We start from the raw sequence: 26,460 nt of genomic DNA on the forward strand, positions 1-26,460 counted from the left end.
TCTCTGTGATGGAGATTGAGAAGCTGCTGGTCCAACAGTATAACACTGATTTTCCAGAACGTAACTACGATGACCGAGAGGAGATGTCTCATGAAGACAAACAGTTTTTGCAGTCTGTGCAGAAAACGACAACTTTTGAGAACGGGCATTACAGCATTGGACTGCCACTCAGGAATGAGAAGCTCCAAATGCCTAATAACCGTGTAGCGGAACAGCGCGTAGCCTGTTTGCTAAGAAAGTTCAAGAAGAATCCTGAATTCTTTGAAGAGTACAAGGGCTTTATGGAGACCATCATTGGCAAAGGCTACGCTGTCCAAGTTCCAGTCCAACAGCTGAACCGAGACGACAACAGACTGTTTTACATACCACATCACGGGGTGTTTCACCCGAAGAAAAGAAAGCTGCGGGTGGTTTTCGACTGCACAGCTTCGTTTCAGGATAGGTCTCTGAATAGTGAGCTGCTCCAAGGACCCGACTTGACTAACACGTTAGTTGGTGTTCTTTTAAGATTTCGTGAGGAGCCAGTAGCTATGATGGCGGACATCGAGTCGATGTTTTATCAGGTCAAGGTGCCGGAACGTAATGCAGACCTACTCCGTTTTCTTTGGTGGCCCAACGGCAAGTTGAATGAGCCTATGGAGGAATTCCGAATGACCGTCCACCTCTTCGGAGCAACTTCCTCACCAAGTGTTGCCTCATATGCATTGAAAAGAACTGCTGAAGATCACAAGGCTGATGCATCTCCAGAAGCTGTCCAGACGGTCCTGCGCAACTTCTACGTAGATGACTGTTTGAAGAGTGTAGCTAAGGAAGAAGATGCGGTGACCTTAGCTAGAGATCTTCGTACCCTGTGCAAAGTGGATGAGCAATAGCAGGAAGGTGTTAATGTCAATCCCTGAAGTACATAGAGCCAGCGAGGTGAAAGACCTGGATCTAAGACATGACGCTTTGCCAGTTGAGAGGACGCTCGGTGTACAGTGGGACACAGAAACGGATACTTTCACCTACAGTATGAAGCTTCAAGACAAGCCGATGACCAGAAGAGGCATTTTATCGGTCGTGAATTCCATCTACGACCCCCTTGGCTTTTTGGCTCAGGTCATCTTGCCTGCTAAACTCCTGCTGAAAGATCTTTGTAAAGAACAATACAGATGGGACGAGAAGATTGGTGGAAAACACGCTGAAGATTGGAAAAGATGGATCGAAGATGTCAGTCATCTCTCTACCTTCCATGTGAGCAGGTGTTTGAAGCCTAACGATTTTGGATGCACTGCAGCAGCACAGTTACATCATTTTTCAGACGCTTCAGAGTCTGCATACGGCACTGTGTCTTATTTGCTGCTAGAGAATAGTCAAGGTAAGAAACGTTGTGCATTCCTCATGGGGAAGTCAAGAGTGGCCCCACTCAAACTGGTCATCATCCCCAGACTTGAGTTGACTGCAGCAGTTGTCGCTGTTAAAATGTTACATCAAGAGCTTCAAGTTCCACTGCAACGATCTATTTTCTGGACAGACAGCACTACAGTGCTCAGATACATTGACATTGAAACTGCTCATTTCAAAACCTTCGTTGCGAACAGAATCTCGTTGATCCGAGAAGCAACCAAGCCATTACAATGGAAGTATGTCAGAACAACGGAAAATCCTGCAGATACACCAAATAAACGTATACAAGTCTCTCCCCAGCACAAAGCGTCTTAGGAGCCCTCCAGAAAGTTTAGGTACTTTCCCCATTTTCTAGTATATACGTCCAATCTGACAAACTGTTTCTATGACATTTTTTCAAACGCCGCCACCCTAGCCATTTCCAACAATTTGGTGTGTCTTTCAGACCAATCTAAACAATTTGGAGGGAGTCTATTAGAAGCGATGCATAATCTTGAACTGAATGAGGCGAACCCTCACATCGCGTGACATAGTTTTAATATTCCTACAGAAGTAGCATGCATGATAAGGAGACAAAACCAGAATCTTGCAATAAAACAAAATCAAAGGAAGATATATTATCTGGCTGTAATGAGCGGAATCTATGTAAAGCTATGACAGACTTTCAGAAAAGAAATACATTTGGCTCATAATATTGAATGAGTTTGTGCTTTGAACAATGATTGAGTATATAGTGTGAGCCGGGCTTATTACCATGGAATATGAAAATAACAAAATGACAGTGATACTGAGTGTCTCCCTGCTCTCCACCCAAAACCTACTGTATATGCAAATGAATGGTAGCCATAGGACAGGGTCAAAGGTCACAGTAACTTAGTCTCATTTCATGGCTTTGACGTGACAGTTGTGATCTTACACTGCAGGAGTGGCTGGAGGTCCTCCAGAGGAGAGTGGGGCCTACAAAACTGGAGATACCCACAGACAAGAAGACAACGATAGGCCAAAAGGAAGAGGAGGAGAAGGAGGAGGAGGAGGAGAAGAAGAAGGAAGATAGAAAAGAGGTAAGACTGGTTGACTGTGTTGAGAAAGAGGATAAAAAGAAAGAAAAGGAGCTGACAGCAAAGCAGTGGGACCAAAGAGAAATAAATATCAAACAGTTTGGTTTCATGCTGTGTTCAACATATGTTTCAACATCAGCAATAAAAACTTCCTGCTATGATAACTGTAATGGAGCAGCTATTTTTCTCATAATCTTAAAGGTCCAATATGTAATATATTTACTGTAGTAAATCCAAAAGTGACCCCCAATGTGTCATCAGATATTAAGGAAACATGTTTGAAATACTGTCTTTTATGACAACAATGCTAATGCCAGTATTTTCTCCTTTTGAAATATCCGTTCTGTGACGGAATTTCTGTTTGTGTTTTGAATCTGTGTGTTGTGTGTTGTTATCAACTGCCCAGTTAAAAATAATCAAAAGTGGCCAGTTTAACCCCCCAACATTTTTATCATAATGATGAATGTAAAATATTGTATATTGTAACTGTTATAAGTAAAAATTATAAGTGGTTGGCTTTCTTGATTCAATGTAATTGGCAAGCAAAGAAAAACATTTTTCACAGAAACCCCCCCCACCACTGGGTGAGACTTGGTTGCGCCCAACCCTTCTCTGTGTTTTTCAAGCACACAGTTTTATTCAGTATGCAGAGAAGTGTAAAAGACCGGTCCAGTTTGTGCTTCTTTTCCTAGAACTCGTATTTCTTTCAGAGGACTTTGTGCAATAAATCTACACTTTGAGGTATAGTGCCCAGGGGCACCACATTGTCTTAATACGGGCCTGCCTGAGATGAGGGAAACTCTGGGGAAACTGTGGGTTTTCCATTTTAGAAAGGGAGGTAAATCAAACCTGAGAAAGAGGGGTAACTCTAGCCTGTTTCAGAAAGAGAGGTAACTTAACCTCAGAGCCAGTTACTATGGTAACTGAGTCTGTGAACCTAACCTGGTCGGAAGCAGGTTTTCTTCAATAAACCTTGAGTTTCTCTCAGTCTCCTCCCTCTGACACAGCGCTTTTTATTTTCTGTAGGCGCATTTTAGCGCAGAAATTGTCATCTGCATGAATAAAAAAAACTGTTCTGTTAGGCAGAATAAAAAACGTTTTTTCCTCGAACATAGCATGTCCTTTTTTTCAACGATCCCGTTGATGAAGAAGCTGTATTACTTTGAAGGGAGTTAAACATTTGTCGGCAAATGATATTGAACTATAGATGCATTTTCATTTCCAGATAACTACCTTATTGAGCGGTATCGTTTTTCTTCCCAGTCTATCAGTTATGTAGCAACCAGCAAATACAGTGATTTATTCAAGCATAACTTTAAACCAGCCCTGGAAAGGGCCAAACAGGACCTTATCCGTTGGTCAGCGCTGCCTATATCGCTTGCTGGCAGGGTTAATTCCGTCAAGATGATAATTATGCCTAGGTTCTTATTCTTGTTTCATACAATACCTGTTTTTATCCCAAAGTCTTTTTTCAGAGAGCTAGATAAATCTATATCTACCTTTTATCTGGAATAAGACCATCCCACGAATAAGGAGGGCACATCTTGAGAAACAGAAAGAGGCGGGAGGCTTAAGCACTGCCGAATTTTTTACAATATTACTGGGCAGGTAATATTTATAAACTAATATACTGGGTCTCTGCGTCTTACGAGGGGGTGGACCTGTATGGGTTGAAATAGAACAACATTCCGCTCATCCGGTGTACCTACCTTCTTTAGTACAGGTGCTGGTCATATAATTAGAATATCATGAAAAAGTTGATTTATTTCAGTAATTCCATTCAGAAAGTGAAACTTGTATAATGCATACATTCATTCCACACAGACTGATATATTTCAAGTGTTTATTTCTTTTAATTTTGATGATTATAACTGACAACTGATGAAAACCACAAATTCAGTATCTCAGAAAATTAGAATATATACAAGGTTCAATATTGAAGACACCTGGTGCCACACTCTAATCAGCTAATTAACTCAAAACACCTGCAAAGGCCTTTAAATGGTCTCTCAGTCTAGTTCTGTAGGCTACACAATCATGGGGAAGACTGCTGACTTGACAGCTGTCCAAAAGACGACCATTGACACCTTGCACAAGGAGGGCAAGACACAAAAGGTCATTGGCTGGCTGTTCACAGAGCTCTGTGTCCAAGCACATTGATAGAGAGGCGAAGGGAAGGAAAAGATGTGGTAGAAAAAAGTGTACAAGCAATAGGGATAACCGCACCCTGGAGAGGATTGTGAAACAAAACCCATTCAAAAATGTGGGGGAGATTCACAAAGAGTGGACTGCAGCTGGAGTCAGTGCTTCAAGAACCACCACCTACAGACGTAAGCAAGACATGGATTTCAGCTGTCACATTCCTTGTGTCAAGCCACTCGTGAACAAGACACAGTGTCAGAAGCGTCTCGCCTGGGCTAAAGACAAAAAGGACTGGACTGCTGCTGAGTGGTCCAAAGTTATGTTCTCTGATGAAAGTAAATTTTGCATTTCCTTTGGAAATCAAGGTCCCAGAGTCTGGAGGAAGAGAGGAGAGGCACAGAAGCCGCGTTGCTTGAAGTCCAGTGTAAAGTTTCCACAGTCAGTGATGGTTTGGGGTGCCATGTCATCTGCTGGTGTTGGTCCACTGTGTTTTCTGAGGTCCAGGGTCAACGCAGCCGTCTACCAGGAAGTTTTAAAGCATTTCATACTTCCTGCTGCTGACCAACTTTATGGAGATGCAGATTTCATTTTCCAACAGGACTTGGCACCTGCACACAGTGCCAAAGCTACCAGTACCTGGTTTAAGGACCATAGTATCCCTGTTCTTAATTGGCCAGCAAATTTCGCCTGACCTTAACCCTATAGAAAATCTATGGGGTATTGTGAAGAGGATGATGCGATGCGCCAGACCCAACAATGTAGAAGAGCTGAAGGTCACTATCAGAGCAACCTGGGCTCTCATAACACCTAAGCAGTGCCACAGACTGATCGACTCCATGCCACGCCGCATTGCTGCAGTAATTCAGGCAGAAGGAGCCTGAATTAGTATTGAGTGCTGTACATGCTCATACTTTTCATGTTCATACTTTTCAGTTGACCAACATTTCTAAAAATCCTTTTTTGTATTGGTCTTAAGTAATATTCTAATTTTCGGAGATACTGAATTTGGGATTTTCATTAGTTGTCAGTTATAATCATCACAATTAAAAGAAATGAACATTTGAAATATATCACTCTGTGTGTGATGAATGAATATAATATACAAATTTCACTTTTTGAATGGAATTACTGAAATAAATCAACTTTTTCATGATATTCTAATTATATGACCAGCACCTGTATGTGCACCATTGCCACTCAGTAAGCAGCGCCTCACAAATAATCTTATTGTGAGTGGCTCGCTTCGAATATGGTCCAATTCAGGACCCACTTCAAACGTAGACAGGCTATGCTCTCTCTCCCAATCTCGGCCAACGCACTCTTTCCACCCTCACTCATGGATACAGCATTTAAGTTATGGTTCAGGAATGGTCTGAAACGGGTAAAGGATCTCTTTAAGGATGGTGTGTTCATGTCATTCGAGCGGCTGGTAAATGAGTATAATATCCCCAGTACTCGCAAAAACAATTGAGACACAGCCGGTAAAGTGATCCTGACTGGTCCTGGCTAACGCCGCCATGCTAACCCTACTAACCGCTAACGTTACCGGAGGACCAACCAAGCAGCCACGGCTGTTTACAACGTGTAGCCTGTTCAGCGGCTGGAGCAGACAATGGTGAGTTATTTTAAGCCAAGAGAGGGAGGCTGTAAATCGGGAAGAGAGGACCGTGAGTTTGCAGTGTGTTTAGCGATTGTTGCCGGAATTCTAAGCCAATAAAGTGTGTTCAGTTGGGTGGAGAGGACGGTGAGGTTGTTGTGTTTTTAGTGGTTCCTACTGTAATTCTAAGCCAATGAAGTGTATCTGTCCATCGGAAGCAGTGAGGTTTTTGTGTTTTTAAGCTGTTCCTACCGTAATTCTAAGACGAAAAAGTGTGTCTGTCAGTTGGGTACAGAGCTCCGCGTGAGCATGGGCTTTTATGACTGTCAATATAGCCAGCATCTAGCTAACGTTAGCTACTCCACTGTACTATGAAGTAATGTCTGGCTATGTGAGACAAGCATCTAGCAACATTGTTGCGGCTGCTGCTCTCAGCCTGGCAACCTCTGTGAACTTCGAGTCTTGGGAGGAGGGGGCGGAGGACACGACTCTCTCCAGTATTTTGAATTTGTACCGCAGTAACTATTTTAAACACTAGCTGTCAGTATTACATATTGCACATTTAAAACTAAATAATGGAATACATTAATAAATTATTGTATTTAAAGTGCTATCAGTAACATCTAAAGTGTTTTTGAGATCAACAGTATCTTTAAATGCCCAGCATGTGTGGTCGGTTGTTTTCATATTTGATAAAATGACATCTATCATTTACCAAATTTACCAAACACTGCTAGTTGCATTGTTTTTTTCACACAGTTTAAGATGTACAAAACAGTGGAATCAGCTAGTAATGATGGACCCTGGTGCAAAAGGTTTTTGTTATGGTCGCTACCCATGTATGCACAGTCAAGTAAACACACACATACAGATGCATGTGCAGTAACACAGACAACTTGGGTTTTCTATGTCAGACTTTTATAATACCATTTTGTATGTACAAGGAAATACAACTAGTAAAGATACACTATTGTAATAAACTATTGTAATACTGTTAAAAAAAAAGCCCCTTGCTTTAAGGTCAGATCCCCCTGTGGTGTTAAGCGGTGTGGGGGCCTACAAGATTTTGGTTCAAATAGCTGGTAATTTATGGGAACTTACAGATTTCCGGTTTACTGCTGTACATGGCCACGTTCACCCGGCGGTAAATCTCCACACGCCATTCGCTTCAGAATGGCTGAAAATCTGCAACTTTCCCTCTTAGCGTTTATCCCGTTACATTAAAGCCATTGCCAAATAAATTGATGAAAAGCAGCTCCACAAAATTCTCTTTGTATTTCTCAATATGGCTATGTTTAGAAAAGGGTGTAGTCTGGCGACTTTCGCACGCAGATACTCGAATGAATATTATTACCTGTTATTTTTTTTTATTAGCACCTTCAGACATACAAAACAAATTCCACAATGTGTGACAGGTAATGTCATATGGTGCACAGAACAAAGAAACAACAAGAACAAAGACCCTCTCCAACCCCCCACCCTCTGCGGTCTCGAGGAAAACAAAACAAGCAAACAAACAGAAATCACACCTTGCCTAATCACTCTCCTCTAGTTCTTGTGGGGCTGAGGTCATTAAGTCTGATATTTGTGTTGCTGCACTTTCCCATAGGCTGATAGTTGATGATTTGGCTTTGTTAATCCTTGCTGTAGAGAGCTCAAGCATAACTATGTCAAGAAAATACGGCAACCACTGTTTTATACAAAGCGAACGGGGGGGTGGAAGCCAGCGCTGAGCTATCATTTTCTTGGTTGTAGTTGAGCCAGCTAGCCAAATTTTCCTCTGTCTCCCAAGCAGGTGTAATTTAGAGTCGTCATTAAGTAAAAAAACAATCAGGTCAGTAGGAATTCGACATCCTATCACATCAGATATTATTGATGTTGTTTAATTCCAAAACTCATGCACCTGTTCACACTCCCAGACCATATGCAGGAAAGTTCCGGTTTGTTCAGGTTGACAGAAAGTACAATAGGGAGTGGGAATGACTTTAGAGACGTATCTCTTCTGAGGAGTCCAATATGTCCTTTGACATATGCTGAAGTGGATATACTGGTGATTTGGGTTTTTGGAACAGTGGAAAATGTTGTCTCAAACTGTCTCCCAATTAATTGCGTTCCCCTCAGGGCTCAACTCTCATTCCCATTTCTTTACAATTGGGAGTTCTCCTATGGATACTTGCATCAGTTTAGCATAAATCTTGGACACTAATCCTCTCACAGGAAAATCAATAAACCATTTAATGACTGTTTCCCCATGGTACTCCATAACATTTTAGGGCTGATCTTAAGCGCAGATAAAAGTAGAAAGATGTCCTGGGGACCTCAAAACTAGCTCTCAGGTCTTCAAAACTCAACATACCTTTCTCACTGAATAGCTGGTCTAAAGTAGAAATACCTCTGTCACTTCACTGCTTACAAGCAAAGGGTTTGTTACCAGACATTAAGTGTGCATTGTGCCATATTGGGGTATTGAAATGCCACTTATTGTTGTAGTGTAGTTGCTCCTCCACCTGTTTAAAGCTGGTCAATATGTTGGTGATAATAGGACCATAGGCTAGCATACACTTTTTTGGACACACACCTACAAAGGCAAGGTCTTGCAGTGTTAGACTTCAGTGAGGTTTTGTTCTATTTCTATCCATGGAACTGTAGATGAGGGGTCCATCCACACTCTGAGGGCCCATAGCTGAGAGGCTCTGTGATACATTTTAAGGTTGGGGAGGGCCAAGCCTCCCGTGTTTGTGGTACGTTAGAGTATCGGTAGAGTAGAGTATTTTAGCCTAGGTTGTTTATTATTCCAAATATACTGCCAAATTAAAGTATCAAGTTTCTTTCAGAAATGTATTGGTGGGGGATCATTGTACTTAAGAAATTCACACGAGGAACTATGTTTATTTTAACAACAGCAATCCTGGACCGTAGTGATGCCCGGCTGCGCACACCAGTTGGCCAGATCCCTTTGAACATTACTTAATATAGTGTCATAGTTGTCCTGGACAACTCGCTGTAGCGATACATGTATGACATTGTCCTTGTCGCTGGGAAATGGCTGAGAATGCAAGCCATTGGTTGAGACTATGGCCGTGGGATTCGCATATAAAGTATGCACCATGTCAATGAATTTGGCCCCCAAACCAAGCCTCTCCATTACTTGCCACAAGTAGTTCCACTCTAGGCGGTCGAAAGCCTTTTCCGCGTCCACTGATAAAACTGTTGTTGGTAGGTCTTTGGCTTCTTCTATTACATGAAATAATCTGCATACATTGTCTGCAGTGTGACGCTTTGGTATAAAACCTGATTGGTCGGGGTGGACTAGCTTCTCAATAAAGCGTTCTAAGTGCAGCCAGTTTGGCTCTAAACTCTGCATCAAAAGCTGTGTTCTGGAGAAGGGAGTTATTAAATTGCCACCTTCTAGATCTTTCTCCTAACATATCACAATGGAATGTGGTTATCAGCACATTGTGATCAGACAGAATTGCTGGTTCTATTGCTATCGTGTGGAACATTTCCTTAAGCTCACTAGAACACAAAATATAATCAATGCAGGAGTGGGTGAGGTGACGTGCGGAAAAAAAGGTGTAATCCTTGGTAGTAGGATTGTGCATCCTCCATATATCTGTAAAATGGTGGGATTTCACAACTGCTCTAAATATGTCTGACGTGTGTTTTTGTCCTTTGTGTGGTTGCTCCCTAAACTATCCTGATTTAAATCTGGCACTGCATTCATGTCTCCCACCTTTTCGGTGCCCTTGGTTTTGGTGTCGTCATTAGATGAAGCAGCAATCTTGTAGTATTTATTTTGTAGGCGATTTACATCTCTTTTACGTAAATGTGACTTTTGTATAAGCGCTACATCTATCTTCTTTCTTAAGTAGTGGAGGAATTTAGCTCGTTTTCATTGGTCCATGTTAACTGAAAGGATTGAAAGTTCAACTATCTTCAAAATATACACGCATACATGTCTCGTGTACCCTACTTTTACTATTCGCTGATGAGTTTGTAGCAAAGGGTGACTGTTAGATCTAAGCAAAGTTTGGTAAAAACATTTTCCATTTTAATTAAAGCTGCAGCAGCGTTGGACGGGCCCTCGCTCCTCCTGCCACGTAGGGGTTACTGGTGGATGCCGCTCCTTGCGACCGTGCACTCAGACACTACAAATAGACACCAATGAAAAGGGAAGTCCCTGCTGAGTTCAATGGTACCTCACATAAACGGGTCACCGGTTATAAAAGGGGCGTGGCTTAAGCATAGGGTGGCGGGCCAAACCATCACCAATGAATAAGGAACTCTCTGCTGAGTTCAAAGATACCTCACACAAGGGTCTACATCAAACAGGTCATTAGTTATAAAAGGGGCGTGGCTAAAGCATAGGATACGGGTCAAACCCTCACCAATGAAGAAGGAACTCTCTGCTGAGTTCAATGATACCTCAGACAAGACTCTACCTTAAACGGTTCAAAAGCCATAATGGGGGCGTGGCCTAAGTACATGGGCATGGTTAATGTATCACATCAGTATCACATGTAGATCACACATTATAAGTTTCATGTAAATCGGATGATGTTTGTCATATAAGGCGAATTTCCTGTTGCCCCCCGCGCTATGACGAAAGTTAAACAAAAGTTAATTTTGGCCTGTCGGATGATGTTTGTCATATAAGGCTGATTTCCTGTTGCAGTCTCAGACACTCAGCACTCAGACAATGCAAATCGTCACCAATGAAAAGGGAACTCCCTGCTGAGTTCAATTATACTTCACACAATACTCTACCTGAAAATCAGAATACGTGTCGTTGTACCCTTGCCGTAGATTCTGTGGGCTCTGTCAATTTCAATGATAGTACTGTTCTGTAAGGAGGGGATCCACACCGGTAGCTGATTTTGCAGAAACCCAACTGGGTCATCCTTTTCTCTGCCCTCTTTTAGTCCAATGATGCGTACATTGTTGCGTCGGGCTCTGTCTTCCATTTCGGCTAGCTTATACTCAAATTTCTTCTGGTCATCAACACAGGCACTCACCATGTTTCTCATCTGCCTGTTCTCCCCCTGCGTCTTGTCCATTCGTTGCGCCAGATCACGTACCGTAGCTCCCTGCCTCTCAAGCTCTGTCCTGATGTGTTGCAGTGAGGTCAATTTCAATTTCTGCTAACGCTTCCTTCATTGCGCTGCGGACCACTGATTCAAGCACACCTCGTTGCCCTTCCTAGACCCTGGCTATAACGTTTTCCATGTTTAGGTCCGCGCTAGCATCAGTAGCCCTGTTAGCCGCCGAAAAGCTAGCAGATTTCTGTGTCTGGGCATACGACGAGACCTGCTTTTTTGTGCCTGCAGGCATTTCACTGAGTCACTGTGGCAACAAATAAAATGATTGACGTTGAAGAAGGAATAGACTTGGTTTTTCAATGAAAATATGGAGGTGGGTGAGGAGCTCTAGCATTGCAATTGTTGGTCACGTGACCTCGAATCCCTTCTTTCTTATTACCTCTTCTGAAGAGTTCATCATGTTTTTTTAATCCTCTCTGTCCTCCTTGGTTACAAGTAACTGCATGGAGGACAGGTGGGGGGTGGCACGCTATCACGGAAGGCTTGCGTCAGGTGGACACAACGACTGTGTTGTCAGAACTTAGAAATCCTCATGGGGGAGACAGAAACTACGCACTATGGCTTTCATTTTGTCTAAGTGGTAATGATGAGTTGGGGGTTCAGGGGGGGAAGGGATGTTTTCATGCTGTGAGCTGTATAAATAAATTTTTTTTTAAGTAGCATATTTCACGTTAAAAACTTGACTTGAGTTGAGTAAAAAAGAAATTCGTTGACATGACAGCATCTACAAATTGAAGGTAACCTGCTTTGGTCCAACTGCGATTTGAACCAATTAAGCACTGTAAGCACACTGTTGGCTCACAGTATTGCTGTAATACTTTGACTATGGGCCTTATTGCAGCTGCAATGACTGTCTGTCTGTATTACAAACCGTACAAAATGAGCAGGTGTATAATGTATGACAAAATACATCATCAACACACAAAAGACAGCCTGACATGACAAACTGAGTACCCAGCTTTAAACCGGTTTGGCTGCACTCAGCTCTATTTATTTCTCCAGGTACGTCAGGATTTGGACACCAGACTTGCAGTGAAACCACAGCCCAAGCCTCGACGCTGCCATCTCATCAGCGTAGACCAGTCCATTATGGAGATGCAGATGACCTACCCTGACCTGGTCTTCAGGGGCCGCCCTGTGCAACTGGACGAACCTCAACAAGCAAACAGCTGCAAGAGCAGCAGTAAAGATGCTCATACTACCAGCACTAATAATTACAGTGATGACAGTAAAGCTACTGAGCTCCCCGAAAGAGATTGTATTAAAGGCACCAAAGCTGCGGCTGCTGCTAAAACTATCTGCAGTAAAAATGATGGCAGCAAAGCTGATGAAGTGTTTGGTGACGATGGCAGAGGCAGTGGTTGTAATGACAGGAACAGTGGTGGGACCACCAGCCTAGGAGACACCATTAGCAGCATCAGTAAAACTGATGGAAGCAGAGTTGATTGTGAGCTCAGTGGTCCTCAGGAAATTTCCCTGCATATCCCACTGAGAGCTGGATCCAAAGCAGATCAGAGCCTGAAGCCTGGGGAGCCTCAGCCCACAGCAGAATCTCCTGCCTGGACACAGCAGCAGACTGTAGCAGGTAACACACACACACACACACACACACACACACATGTAGCATCCGTGACATCTCCCATGGACTGCCGTTTTTGAGGCCTCGAGTTTGGCGATACAGGCGTTGCCATCTTGGTTTTTTGCAACTGGATGTGACGATTTTTTTACGAGAAGGTGGAGCTGGGTAGGATGATGTGGCAAAGCCAGTGTGGTTGCAATTGCACTGTGATAAGCTAAACTCTAAAGAGAGAAAGTTGCACAAGTTGACATTTTTCAACTGAAGCAAGTCATCAGTGGAGATTTACCAGCGGGTAAACACAGACCTTCGGGTACTGCCGCCATTCATTTGCATGTACAGCAGTACACCTGAAATCCGCACGTTCCCAAAAGTTACAAGCTAACGATAGCAGTAGCTAGCTAACTGGTCGCTGAACAAGCTATTTTAATGTACACACTGCCATGGTTAGTATTGCTAAGCTTCTGTCCTGGTCGGTGTGAAGCCACGCTCTAAAGCATCTCCTGCGTTATCGTCTATTTTAAAATAAATAGGACCATAATTTACTTAATGAACATTATGCTGTATTGGTGAAGACTGGAAAGTAGCGATTGAGACCATAAACTCATTATGAAAATGTTTACTGAGGCAATAAATCAACTGAGAAGTAGGGTCATTTTCTCATAGACTTCTACATAAGGAGGCCATTATATTGTGGTCAAAACCCTCTATCACAGTATATGTAATTTTATAATAATGTAACCGTTAATGGATAAAACAGAGAAAACCAGAGAAATTCAAATTATAGATATCACAGCACACACTTTATGGCAACATTATTATTATATTATATATATATTATATATTATACATATGTTCTATTATTACATTGCCCACTAATTTTCATTATGTTGTTACATAACTGACTCTCTTTCTAACTTTCTAGGAGACAACTTTCCCTTTATGCACTTTGAATGATGTTCCTTGCCTTAGAAACTTGCCTTAGAAACTAAAGTTTTGTTGCTTGCTGTACTGAAAATTCACCTGCAGTATAAATGTGGAACTCTGATTTTCACAGACCTACAAAATAAGAGACCAGACAGCTCAAAGCTTCCCTCTCTGAGCTCTATGGACGAGGAGCAGGATCTGAGAAAGCTGGCAGAGAGGATGGGCCAGCCCCATGTGCAGGAGACCAAAGAAGAAAACAAGAGAGAAGAGCAAAACACAAATAAAGAGGGGGAAAAAAGAGAGAAAGGCAAGCACAGCGGGAGAGGCAGAGGAGCAGAACCTCAGGAAGCCAGTGATGGAGACAGGTCCAGCACTGAGCCATGCTCACTCTGAGAAGCAGTCCACTGTGTGTCACCACTCACCGCTGACTGTCAGCAAAGCAAATAGCCAGAGTTGTAAAGGAGGAGGCAGCCAAGGGCAGCGGGAAGGAGAAGATACTGTGGGAGCAGAAACAGGCAGAGGAGAGGAGGAGCAGCTGGCACAGAGCTATGTCATAGTCGAGAATAACAAAAAATAACATGCTCTCAAGTTTACATGTATGGAAATTATTAATAATAAAGCTACTGAGCAAGCCCGAAACCAATACAACATGTAATCAGTCTGTTAGCTTAAATTAAACTTCTGCTAAGAAACTACTGTAAAGTTATTTAAGTTACAGAAACAGGGTTTTACATCATGATTCGACCTCTGTTTTTCAGAGCTTTGGTAAGAAACGCTGTAACGTTGTTAAAGTGATAGAATCAAGTTTTACATGCTAAGAAGCTCTCTGGAGGCCAAAACACCTCTTTCCTGCATATAGTATGTATGTGAATACTGTAAATCTGTAGGAACTTCTGCTAAGAAACTACTGTAAAGCTGTTAAAGTGAGAGAAACTGGGTTTACACATTTTAAAATGCTCTGTGGAGAATAAAAAAATCATCAGAATCACTTCATATAAACATGTTTGTAAGCGCTTCTGTTGAGAAACTACTGCAATGCATTTTAAGAGGCTTTTACATCAAATGATTCTGGCAGAGAAACATGTTTTTTTCAGAGCTTCTGGTAAGAAACACTTGTAAAGTTGTTTAGCTCTGTGGAGCAGTGTTGGGCAAGTTACTTTTAAAAAGTAATTAGTTACAGTTACTAGTTACTTCTTCCAAAAAGTAACTAAATTAGTTATTCAGTTACAGATTATGAAAGTAACTAGTTACTTCAGAAAGAAACTATTGCGTTACTTTCAAGTAAATTTTTAAATGTCAAATGTGACCACACCTCCACCTTACCCCTTTAATGGAACTTAAAATACATGTGCATGTTCAATTATTTATGATAAATCTGAATATTATAATGAAATGGACACTTAATACAATACATTATTAACAGAAACAATGTACACAAATCTAAACTATTTTAATGTTGCTGTGGGACAAAGTGAGATTAGCCTCCAATCAAATGCTATGTATGTAGATATTATGTTTATATAGTGGATTGATACAAATAACACAACACCTCGACAGGCCACAACTGGGCAAAATTAAATTATCCTAGTTAAGCACTATACCCAAAATAAATAACAAATATATACACTCTTTGTAGTGCAAATAACGTGTGTGTGTGTGTGTGTGTGTGTGTGTGTAGTAGGTGATAGAGCGAGGGAGAAGTGAGAGAGTGACGACGATTAGCTTTCGAGCGAGTAGCGACTCTAGAGTCATATAGTAAGAGAAACAAAGTGTCTCCCCTGTTCTTTCTGACCACGGTGGAAAATCTGTAGCAGGAAAAGTTAACCCTCTCCTTGATTTCATAACGCCATATCTGTCTCTCTCTCGTTGACTGACTCGCTTGTGTTGTTCGTTGTGTGTCTGACTATGCGTGCTTTCGAACACCCGCCCAACTCTACCTCTGATTGGCTTACCATGACATTTTACTCAACCTCAGCCAATCGTCAGCATTTATGCGCTTGTCTCGTGCACTGCCCACTAACCAAGGAAGAACAGTAAAAAAAAGTATGTGCCTCTCAGCTCAGACTCAGAGACCTAGTAGGTCTGATGAAAAAAACAGCTTCAAATATAGTAACGCGCGCCATGTTTGGGAGTGGGAAGAGTGGGGGGGCACACGTTATGTTGCGTCCGGTTTACCCCTAGACATCAGGTCGTAACTTAAATTGGGGGCTCGTTCTTTTTTTCCTTCGGTGTCGTGTTGGCTGGGTTCTTTTTGATTTTTGTTTCTTGGGGCTCTTTGTCTGGTTGGCAGTTTTCTTTTGTGGTGGGGGCAGGTATGGACTTTCAATTGGAGGATTTTGCTACTAGTCCATCAGTTGATAAGTTAGATAGGTGTAAGAAGGCTAACCTAATTTTGGTGGGGAACTTTTATGATGTGCATGTGCCCTCCAGTCTCAGGAAGCAGGAGTTGAAAGAGCTCACAGACTACCACTGTGGTGATTTTCATGTTGCTTTACTGTTTTATTATTTAATAATTTCCTGCCAAAGTCCTATACTGTATACCTGGCTATAAAGCAATATTTAATAAATTCATAAAAATCATCATCATTCATCTCACTGACTACCACTGTGGTGATTGTCATGTTGTTCTACTGTTTTATTATTTAATAATTGCCACAGCGATATTTAATAAATTCATAAAACTTTCAAATCAAATTGTTTTCGGCAAACTCCACCAGATTATTGTTCTACATCTCACAGACTACCACTGTGGTGATTTTCATGTTGGTCTACTGTTTTATTATTTAATAATTGCCACAGCAATATTCAATAAATTCATAGAAATTTCAAATCAAATTGTTTTCTGCACACTCCACCAGATTATTGTTCTTCATCTCACTGACTACCACTGTGGTGATTTTCATGTTGTTGTACTGTTTTATTATTTAATAATTTCCACAGCAATATTTAATAAATTCATAAAAATTTCAAATCAAATCGTTTTCTGAAAACTCCACCAGATTATTGTTCTACATCTCACAGACTACAAGTGTGGTGATTTTCATGTTGTTCTACTGTTTTATTATTTAATAATTGCCTGCCAAAGTCCTATACTGTATACCTGGCTATAAAGCAATATTTAATAAATTCATAAAAATTTCAAATCAAATTGTTTTCTGCAAACTCCACCAGATTATTGTTCTACATCTCACCGACTACCACTGTTTGTATACATATACTGTATATTGCAAATGCAATAAAGAAAACAATTCACCAGCCAGAATTTCTGTGAACCAAAACTTAACTTCATTTATTCTTTAGAAGATATGGTCAAGGGAAATCAATGGACTCCATGACTAACACTGACTAATACATGAACATGTATTTTGCAACATACTCCAAAGTACATTTATGTAAGATCACACATAATTAGTGCAGATTTCACAGTTCCACTCTTCTGCGGTGGTTTCCAACACTTTGTGTGGGACAGACACAAAATTGGGGTGGTACCAATTATTACAGTTGCTGCACTGCACCATCACCTCTTTGAAGTGTGAGGTCCTGCAGATGCAGTGAACCTCCACTTGAATTGTTTCCCTTTTTTGTAAGCAAATACTAGAGCCTTTTTGTTTTGGAATGCTCTGTATAATGTTTGTCTCATGTTCCTTTCCACAAACTGGCACTCCTCTGGTTTGACACCATCGCCCAATACCGTTGCAAAAGCCAATGCAAAAAGTCCACAATTGCTTGATGACCGCTGTATTTGTACGGCAGTCTTTTTAATGTCGAAATGGGGTGTTTGTGGACGAATCAACCAAGATAGTTTTTGTTTGGTCTGCTGGTTTATGATGGTGTTGAGGCTGTCGTAAAGACAAAGCTCATTGGGTCCACAGAAAGGTTACTTGCCTTTATCCAGTGGTTGTCATTTATATTCAGTATTTGGACAAATGGTGTCTGTGGTGTCCCAACCACACCTCCTTGGTGGAGACTCTGATACAGTAGGCTGGACTGAAACCCATGTATATTAGGGAACTTCTGCAAAATGTAAAAAGAAGCTGCATCCACTTCATCACTGCTGAGCCAAGTGTGTGGGTGCAGGATGCTTAGCATTTGTCTCTGTTTAAGCACTACCTCTCTCACCAATTTAGTGGCTTGGATCACGTCCTTCGGTGAGTGCCGTATCCAAAGGGGGTCCATGGGACTTTTGCCTTTGTGCTCCATGCGGTTTCCACCCTTTCTATGAGATAAACACCATAAAGAAACATTTATTTTAATGTGAATTATTTGACCTGAATAGGCAGCTCCAAATTATGTTTTAGTAACAAAGTTCAGATAATTAACACGAGTGGAGAGCACTCAACAATCAATGATAAGAGGCGTATATATATTCAGCAGTCTCACCTCATTTCGTTGACAGTTTAGCAGCATCCCTCCACCACCCCTTCTCCACACTCCTAGTCCTAACCACTTACATACGGGGGGGAGTACTCTGGGTTCGGGCCAAACTCCGAGTTCGGAGCCCTCCCCCCGGACAGCATGCTAAATACGCATTAAACTTTACTCCCTCTAATTGTACGTGAGTGTGAACTCGTGAACTCCCCTTTCACTTTGTATATTCAGTCCTCCCTCACAACATTATTTTGTCAGTGTGTTTCCACTTTAGGACTGTGGATGAGATCAATTGAGTTTTCTTTTGATAAATCTGTGTTTAGCTTATTATTAGTAATTTCACAAAGATGGAAATCACAATATTTAATTTCACAAGCTTATTAATATATTATGTTATACTTATTTTGTGAATTGTTGGCATAACTAACTTTTGATTGTCAAACTATTGTGACTGTAAGTGCACACTATAAATGACAGTACAGTCAAGTTCACCTCCAAAGCATCTTTGTCTTGGCTGACTGTCTTTAAGTCCTGTGCTGCCACTGACGGTGTTTGGCTGTCAGAAGAAGGTGTGCTGGTTGTCCCTAGAGCTGTAGGCATCTGCTTTATTTAAAGTAAAACATTGGAAAATAGAAATGTATTTGAAAGTTGTGTTAATTGTTAAGTAATGTATCCAAAATCTGGTACTATCAAATTGTTTCATTATGTCTCAGTCCAAAATGTACACTTTTGACATTAGAGTGTACTGTAAGTGCACACTATAAATGACAGTACAGTCAAGTTCACCTCCGAAGCATCTTTGTCTTGGCTGACTGTCTTTAAGTCCTGTGCTGCCACTGACGGTGTTTGGCTGTCAGAAGAAGGTGTGCTGGTTGTCCCTAGAGCTGTAGGCATCTGCTTTATTTACAGAAAAACATTGGAAAATAGAAATGTATTTGAAAATTGTGTTAATTGTTAAGTAATGTATCCAAATGTGCTTAATGTTACCGCTGTTTTTTTTAAAATTGAAATGGCTTGTTGATGGAGGTAACATAGACTCCTCTCCTGTTTTGCTTTCTCTGCCTCCATTTCTCCTTCAGGATACGGTGCTCCTATGAAATTAAATGAATAGTAGACTTCTTATATATTTGTACAAGTTATTTTTTGTTGTTGTAGTGAAGTTTCAGTTAATTTCATGAAAGACTTAGAATTTCTGTCCAAATGTCATGGTACTGACCCAATAAGGCCACATTTTATTATTTTGCATTACAGTAAGGTGGTGAACAGACAGTTGGACAGATGCAGGGATGTAAAATGCATCCCCAGATAAGCAATTTCTTATGTGTCTGTAGTTTGTGAAATTTTAATTTTTTTTTGAAGAATAACATTTACCAAGAGACATTTAAATACAATATAATGTGATTGTTTTACCTTTCTTTTAGTGATGCATTCCGCATCGCTAAATTCCCTTAAAAGTGCAGTGTGCGTGTCTTTGTAGGTCGTTATGAAATCATCAAGTCTGGTCAGTCGTCTTCCTTTAAAGCAAATTTTCTTCAAATCCCACTGACTCTTCTCCATAATTCCTTGTGTCTTATTGTCCTGAATGAAATTCTGATAAGATAATAAAAGGGCTATAGTATCTTAACTAAGGACTCAGAGTAAAGTAATAGGTTCAGACATTTAAACATTACATTGCATATATTCATCCAAATTATTCCACACCTAGCGTTTTTTCTTTGAAATCTTTGAAAATTTCTTTGAGAACAGATGGTATGGAGGTCCTTCACCATGCCTGCCCAGGTCCCCTGAAGATACAGTATAACATATTTTTACATCTTGTTTGGTCATCTTTTAGGGAAACCTCTGCATACTCTACATTATATCTACACAGTACAGCGTCCAACTCTTCCAATAATTTCAAATTTTGTGAGTGTGAGCAGTACCCATAGATATTGCCTAAAATTTAAAAAAAGCATCTTCCAAACATGTTATAATAACCATCCAGTGACCATCGGTATCCCTTACGGTATTAAGAACCTTTCCTTTAAATTTATGAGTGAGGGTAGCAACCCCTGCTGAGTGGTTGGATCCGTGAGTTAACCAAATGTCCTCTCCCCATTGACTCTTCCATAACTTTTCGTCCTCTTTACATGAGTGAGTTTCTTAGATGAAAATAACATCAGCATTGTAGTCCAAAAAATAAAGATGGCTTTTCTTTTAACAATGTTTCGTAGTCCTCTTGCATTTATAGAAAGTAATTTCATCAACCGCTAAAGAACAATTCTCTTTACGAGAGAAAAACAACCTAAGCAGTAACAGCTTCTGCCTCTTTAAAGTGAGTTTGGAACATTTTAAAGTAATTACAAAGTGCTTGTGTTATTCACGAATGACTGACTGGGTTAATATAATGTATAATATAGAATTATTAATTATTATGATTATATTATAAAACCCTGAGAGAGGATGGAATTCAGCCATATAAGCAGATATAGCCAACATAGGTATTAGAACCATTACCTGAACAGATTTTCTTACCCTCTAAAGCAGCAACAGACAGAGAAGGCACAAGATAATAGTTTACAACAAAGTCCTAGTGTGGCTCCGCAGGAAACATCTTAAAGGATCTCCACATCCTCAATGAAGGCACGGGTTCCTCTGAAAAAAGCTCGCTTTCCTTGTTTCCTCACTTCTTCAATGCGGGGCCACAGCCTTTCTCGAGTCTTCTTGTCAGCCTGTGTGAGATCCTCTCCGAAGCAAAGCCTCTTCTCCCTCAGAAAAGTGTGATTTCGTGCATTTTTCCAGACGTCATCTCTCGCTGTGCGGAAGGCAAAGAGGATAATCACGGAGAGAGGGGGTGTGTTGCCGGCGTCCCTCCTTCCACTTCTGTGCACGACATTGATGGCTTGACTCATATTTTGGTTAGGGGCTATTTGCTGACAAATGTCTATCACCTTTCTCTTTACATTTTCCTCCCTTTCTTCTGGTAGCCCATACAGCCTTAGAGCCCATCTCCGCCTGTATCTTTCAGTCTCAGTGAGCCGAATTTCCATGTTTTTTATAGTTTTTTCATGACTGTTGCAGAGCTCAGATAACTTTTTGTTTTCATTTTTCAAAGCTTCAATTTCGACGAAGGCAAAATTAAGGGAGGTTTTCAGCTCTTCGATGCCTTACTTCTTAAGGCAGGGCTGGAAGAGGGGCTAACAACCGGAGTTACAACCTCCGAATCCGTTGAGGTGATAAGGTGTTGTTGTTTTTTTATATACATAGGCCTATTTATGAATAATTTGAAACATATTATGTCTGTGTATGTTTCTCAGCAGAGGCGTTTGTCCACAATAAATAAGTTTATTGTCATTGAAATATGTTCAGTGAACCAAATTCGCCTACATCAAACGTCAGTTGTCAACAACGTGTCACCAACTGGGAAACTCGGTTAGCAAAATCTGGCCCGAGTTTCCCACCTCTGATTCCCACAGGAAGGGACGTGAATGATGATGTTTTCTCTCGGAAAAACATTTTTCCGATGTCCATGAACGTACGGTTCATATCAAAAACAAGGAAATGATCAACCCGTTCTCACTCCCGCTTGGTCATTGGGTCTCAGAGTGCACATGGGACTGCTGTGATTGGTTGAAGTTGTGGGAAACTTCAGGTTATTGGTCAAATGTGCGGAAAGGTTGCGGTGATTGGTCAAAATTGCGAGTCGCACCGAATTCGCATTGATTGGTTGAATTCGCCTGAATTGGCGCGATTGCGACATTGCGAAATCCTGGAGGGACTGGTAATACATACACCGTTGGTCTTTGGAGACGTAAGGAGAATTTTCAGATCCTCAGGCAGATTATATCTGATTGTTGCAGTTGCTTAACCATTTTGCTAACATCAAACTCAGTATGTTTTGTAATCTCATCATTCTTTTAGTAATGATTGGCTGTGTGATGTTTGGACTGATTCCTTGTGAGGAAATGTACCACACACACCACTTTCATAGTGCTGGCATCAAGGTGCTATTTCGTGAATGTGATGACCAGTTTACCTTTTAACTCCAATTTCCTGTAATATGAAGCTCACGCAGTAAGAAAGATTGTTTTAAGAACAGATCACATTAAAATGAACATGAGTCCATGTACAAAAATAAGGCCATTACATTTAGTGAGAAAGGTATTATCCTGAATGACACTGCTCAGGTTGCTGCTTTCATCTTGTGAGTACTGTGCCAAATGGCCCTGTATGAGATGATAACTAAAATGAACAAAATCTGTTATGTGATTAAGCCAAATATTTATTGTTTGTCTAATCCAATAAATGCCTTGATTTCTGGAACTGAGCCAATTCTGTAGTATATTCAAGTTGAGATTTTAATGCATTGTTTCTCATGTTCAAAGCACAGCAAAGATCATATGATTAGTCAGTCACTCATCACTCATCTTCAACTGCTTATCTGGATTCGGGCATCCTTACCAGATGCCCGAATCATCTCAGCTGGCTTGTTTCTACGCAAAGTAGCAGCGGGTCTAATCCAAGTTTCTCACGGATGACTGAGGTTCTCACCCTATCTCTAAGGGAGACGCCAGCCACCCTCCTAAGAAGACCCATTTTGGCCACATTTAACCGCGATCTAGTTCTTGACCCAGTGTGAGGGAAATTGTCTTTGATCATGTTGTAATGACATAACATTTGACCAGATGCATGCAATTAGGTTAACTTCTCTTGTATTAGATTATGCTAAATCACTTATCAATGTAACCTTTGCTGAGAACAAAGGCATGCAATGCACTGATTGAAAACAAACACCCTGAACAAAGGGGGAGGACAAAGCCTAGGTATAAAGAGAGAGAGCATATTACCATCAGTGTGCATATTACAAACCAACCTTGTCTTGTGTACCATGCTCTGAGCATTAAAAGTGTGACAATACTGTAAGAGATGTTTGTCCTCATTGTCATAGTGGGATTACAAAACTGCCATGACACCCAGCCTTAATGACCATGAGAAGTGGCCCTGTAGTTGGCACACACTCTCTGGTCCTCCTTTTTAAACAGGGTAACCACTACCACTCTTTGGGCACTGTCCCAGACTTCCACGCAATGTTGTAGAGGTGTGTCATCCAAGAAGCCCCTCCACACTCAAAGCTTTAAGCATTTCTAAATGGTTCTCATCAATTTCAGGGTCTCCTCAGTTAAGGTCTACAGCGTTCCATCCTTACTGTACAAAGCTTGGATGTTTCCCTGTTTCCCCCTCCTGAGGTGGTGGACGGTTTTCCGGAAGCACCTTGGTGCCAATCGAAAGTCCTCCATGGCTTCTCAGAACTTCTCCCACACACACTGCTTTGCTTCTTTCATGGCAGAGGCTGCAGCCCTTTGGTCTTGTCATTACCTTGAGAATAGGCGCCATCCTCCATTTTCAACAGCCTTTCAAATCTGCCGGCAGTCGCAAGTAATCTTCTCACCCTACCTGGCATTCGTCACAGTCAGTGCCACTGAGTGAAAAGCACGAAAGGCGGAGGTATGCCCCTCTTTGGCTAATGTATTTTAAAGATGGTGGCCGTCATTCCAGCAAGTCGCTCGTATGTATTCTGAATGATTCTGAATGGCAGATTCTACGCGTACGAGAATACTTTGATTAGTTGGTGGAAGTAATTACACACACTGTAAAAAAAGACCGTGAAATTTACATAAAAACGATGTAAAATCCCTACAGAAAAGTATTGTAAACCCAAAAACATATATTGTTTGTTTAAATCACAGTGAACTTTTGTAAACTATTAAACAGAATGTTTTTGTTATATTTACAACTATATGTGATTATAATCAAATTTATCTGTTAAAACTACAAATATTGCTATCAAAAACAGAGAAATACTGTAATACTGGTGACAAAACAAATTTGTTAATTTGACATGCAAATATTGTAAAAAATATAGTTTTAGTCAGTTGTTTTTAAAAATACAAAAAATATATGTAAGTCACCTTACAAGTTTATGCTGTACTTCTAACATGATTGATGAAACGATGCAAATTGGGGTAATAAAAATGTTTTCACAAAAAATGTCAATGTGAACCTGAGAGGTTGCCTATCTATTTATATATAATATCATTGTTTTTAAATTTAGGCTATTTGCAGCATATTGTAGAGTGTGTGTATAAGAAATTAAAATTATTGATATATGCAAAGTAATACTTCTGTTCAGTCCTAATCCTTGTATGCCTCATGTTTCTTTTAGTCTTTAAATTGTTATGTAATACTTAGCCTACTGGTTTTCTACATATGCCTATTGATAAAATAATATTGATAATTTGAGCATTGTGTCATTATCACAGGCTAAACAACCAAACAGTGCCTTCACTAACATTGCATGATTTATTTGTAGCCTACTGTATTTATAGAGTGTGTGTGTATAAGGAATTACAATTATTAACCATAATCCTTGTAAGCTTTATGTTCCTTTTTGTCTTTACATTTTAATGTAATACTTAGCCTACTGGTTTTCTATTTATATTTCTAAAAATATATAATAATTTGAGCATTGTATCACAGGCTAAACAACCTAACAGTGCCTCCTAACCACATACTTATGCTTGTACGCTCATTGTGCACCGAGTCCGCCTAATTTTGAATTTCATAGTGCGCAGCTGAAGCTTGTCTCTGATTGGATAATGACGTGAGGGCGGGAGGAGCGGGAGAAGCACGAGCTCCTCGTTCACGGCTGCGGCTGACGTAATTAACGAGCGAGCCAGAGCGGCGCTTGCTGGAGCAAACACAGGAGTGGAGCAGAAATCTTCGGACCACTTTGTCATTTTAAAAGCTTTTAGGACAAATCTACGATTTTAACACAAGTTTTGTGTGCTGAAAGCACATTGTGTAAGCTAGCACCAGTTGATATTCAAGACCAGTAGCTAGCTAGCTAGGTCAATGCGTGATAACTTAGTTCAACTGAAAAGCACAGGCAGACACTTAAAATCCCAAAAATGTTCACCTGCGTCTTTTGTAAAAAGAAATTGGATACATTAAGAGGCTATGTACTACATTGCAGAGTGCATAGGAATGAGCCCCGTTGTCTTTTTAAATGTGTTGGCGCCAACTGTAGTCAAAAATGTACCACTTACTCAGCTTTCAAGGGCCATTTTTATCGTGTGCACAATGCAACTGCACCGCAAGCTGCTCCTATAGCTGTTGTTGCGGATTTAAAATGCGCAGTTTCATTATGTGCCTGCCATTTTCACACGGTGAAAGAGCTAGTGGCTCACTTAAATGATCATATTGGAGAGGGCAGGTCTGTGTCATGTCCAGTAAGTGGTTGTAAGCACGTGTTTACAAAAAAGTCATAATTTACTTCTCACATATGTAGGAAGCATAAAGCATGCTCCCCTGATGGTATTGATGACCTGTACAGGGAGACTCGCCCTCAGCCCCCAGATGTCATTGCCAGTACAGATGATTCAGAAACCACACATGAAGCCATGCCAACAACTAGTACAGCCAGTGATATGCCAGAGAATGATAGTCAGTCTTATCTCAGAAACATGTCTCTTTTACCTTAAACTGCAAGGACAGCTGCTTATTCCTGCCTCTACTATACAGACTATTGTTGAGGAAATGCAAAATGTGCACGAGTTAGGTCAAGCCTACACAATAAATAAAGTAAGTTCTTTATTAAAAATATGAGCCTATCGGATGAAGCAGTCACTAAAATCTGTGACTGCATTCAAGAGTCAGATTTGTTCTCTGCCTGTCATCAGGGACAATTGAGAACAACATACTCCAGAAATCAGACATTCACGAAAATGTTTAAATACACAGAACCCCAAAAAGTGGCATTGGGCATGGATGAAAACATGACACAAATGTGCTTACTACATACCAGTGGCAGAACCTCTGAAGAGCTTTTTACAGTCACATTTAGGGAGGAATACACAGTCACAACACTTTGGAGATCCTGATGTAGAAGTTTTTACAGATTTATATGATGGACAAAATTTCAAATGTCACCAGTTCTTTAATGAAAACCCTGAAAGCCTCAAACTGATTTTGTACCAAGATTCATTTGAAATTGTGAATCCCCTTGGTTGTGCTAAAAAGACGCACAAAGTTCTTGCAGTCTATCTTTCATTAGCAAATTTACCCATTCATTTGCGTTCAAATACTGATAATATGTTTTTAGTCTTGTTGTGTGTTGAGAACGACCTTAAGCGTTTTGGAACAGTTTTCTCAGAGTTGTTGGCAGATCTGAAATTCTTGGAGACAGATGGAATAAATGTAGATGGAGAAACAGTAAAAGGAGGTCTTTACTGCATTGCTGGGGATAACTTGGGTTCTCATTGCATAGGT

The 26,460-nt window shown here is 40.7% G+C and overlaps 1 protein-coding gene across 2 annotated transcripts in view; it reads left to right on the forward strand.

Annotated features, from left to right (window-relative positions):
* LOC144531973 (uncharacterized) overlaps positions 1–19,275 on the forward strand; it is a 53,538-nt gene extending 34,263 nt beyond the window's left edge. For both annotated transcript variants that reach the window (XM_078272385.1, XM_078272384.1), the window contains exons 4-6: positions 2,310–2,447; positions 12,285–12,867; positions 13,916–19,275. In XM_078272385.1, the coding sequence (XP_078128511.1) occupies positions 2,310–2,447; positions 12,285–12,867; positions 13,916–14,178 (984 nt within the window). In that variant the 3' untranslated portion in view covers positions 14,179–19,275. The remainder of the gene's footprint in view (positions 1–2,309; positions 2,448–12,284; positions 12,868–13,915) is intronic.
* Positions 19,276–26,460: the final 7,185 nt, after the last annotated feature.

The sequence above is a fragment of the Sander vitreus genome, chromosome 17, assembly GCF_031162955.1.
Source record: "Sander vitreus isolate 19-12246 chromosome 17, sanVit1, whole genome shotgun sequence".
NCBI classification, from domain to species: Eukaryota; Metazoa; Chordata; class Actinopteri; order Perciformes; family Percidae; genus Sander; species Sander vitreus.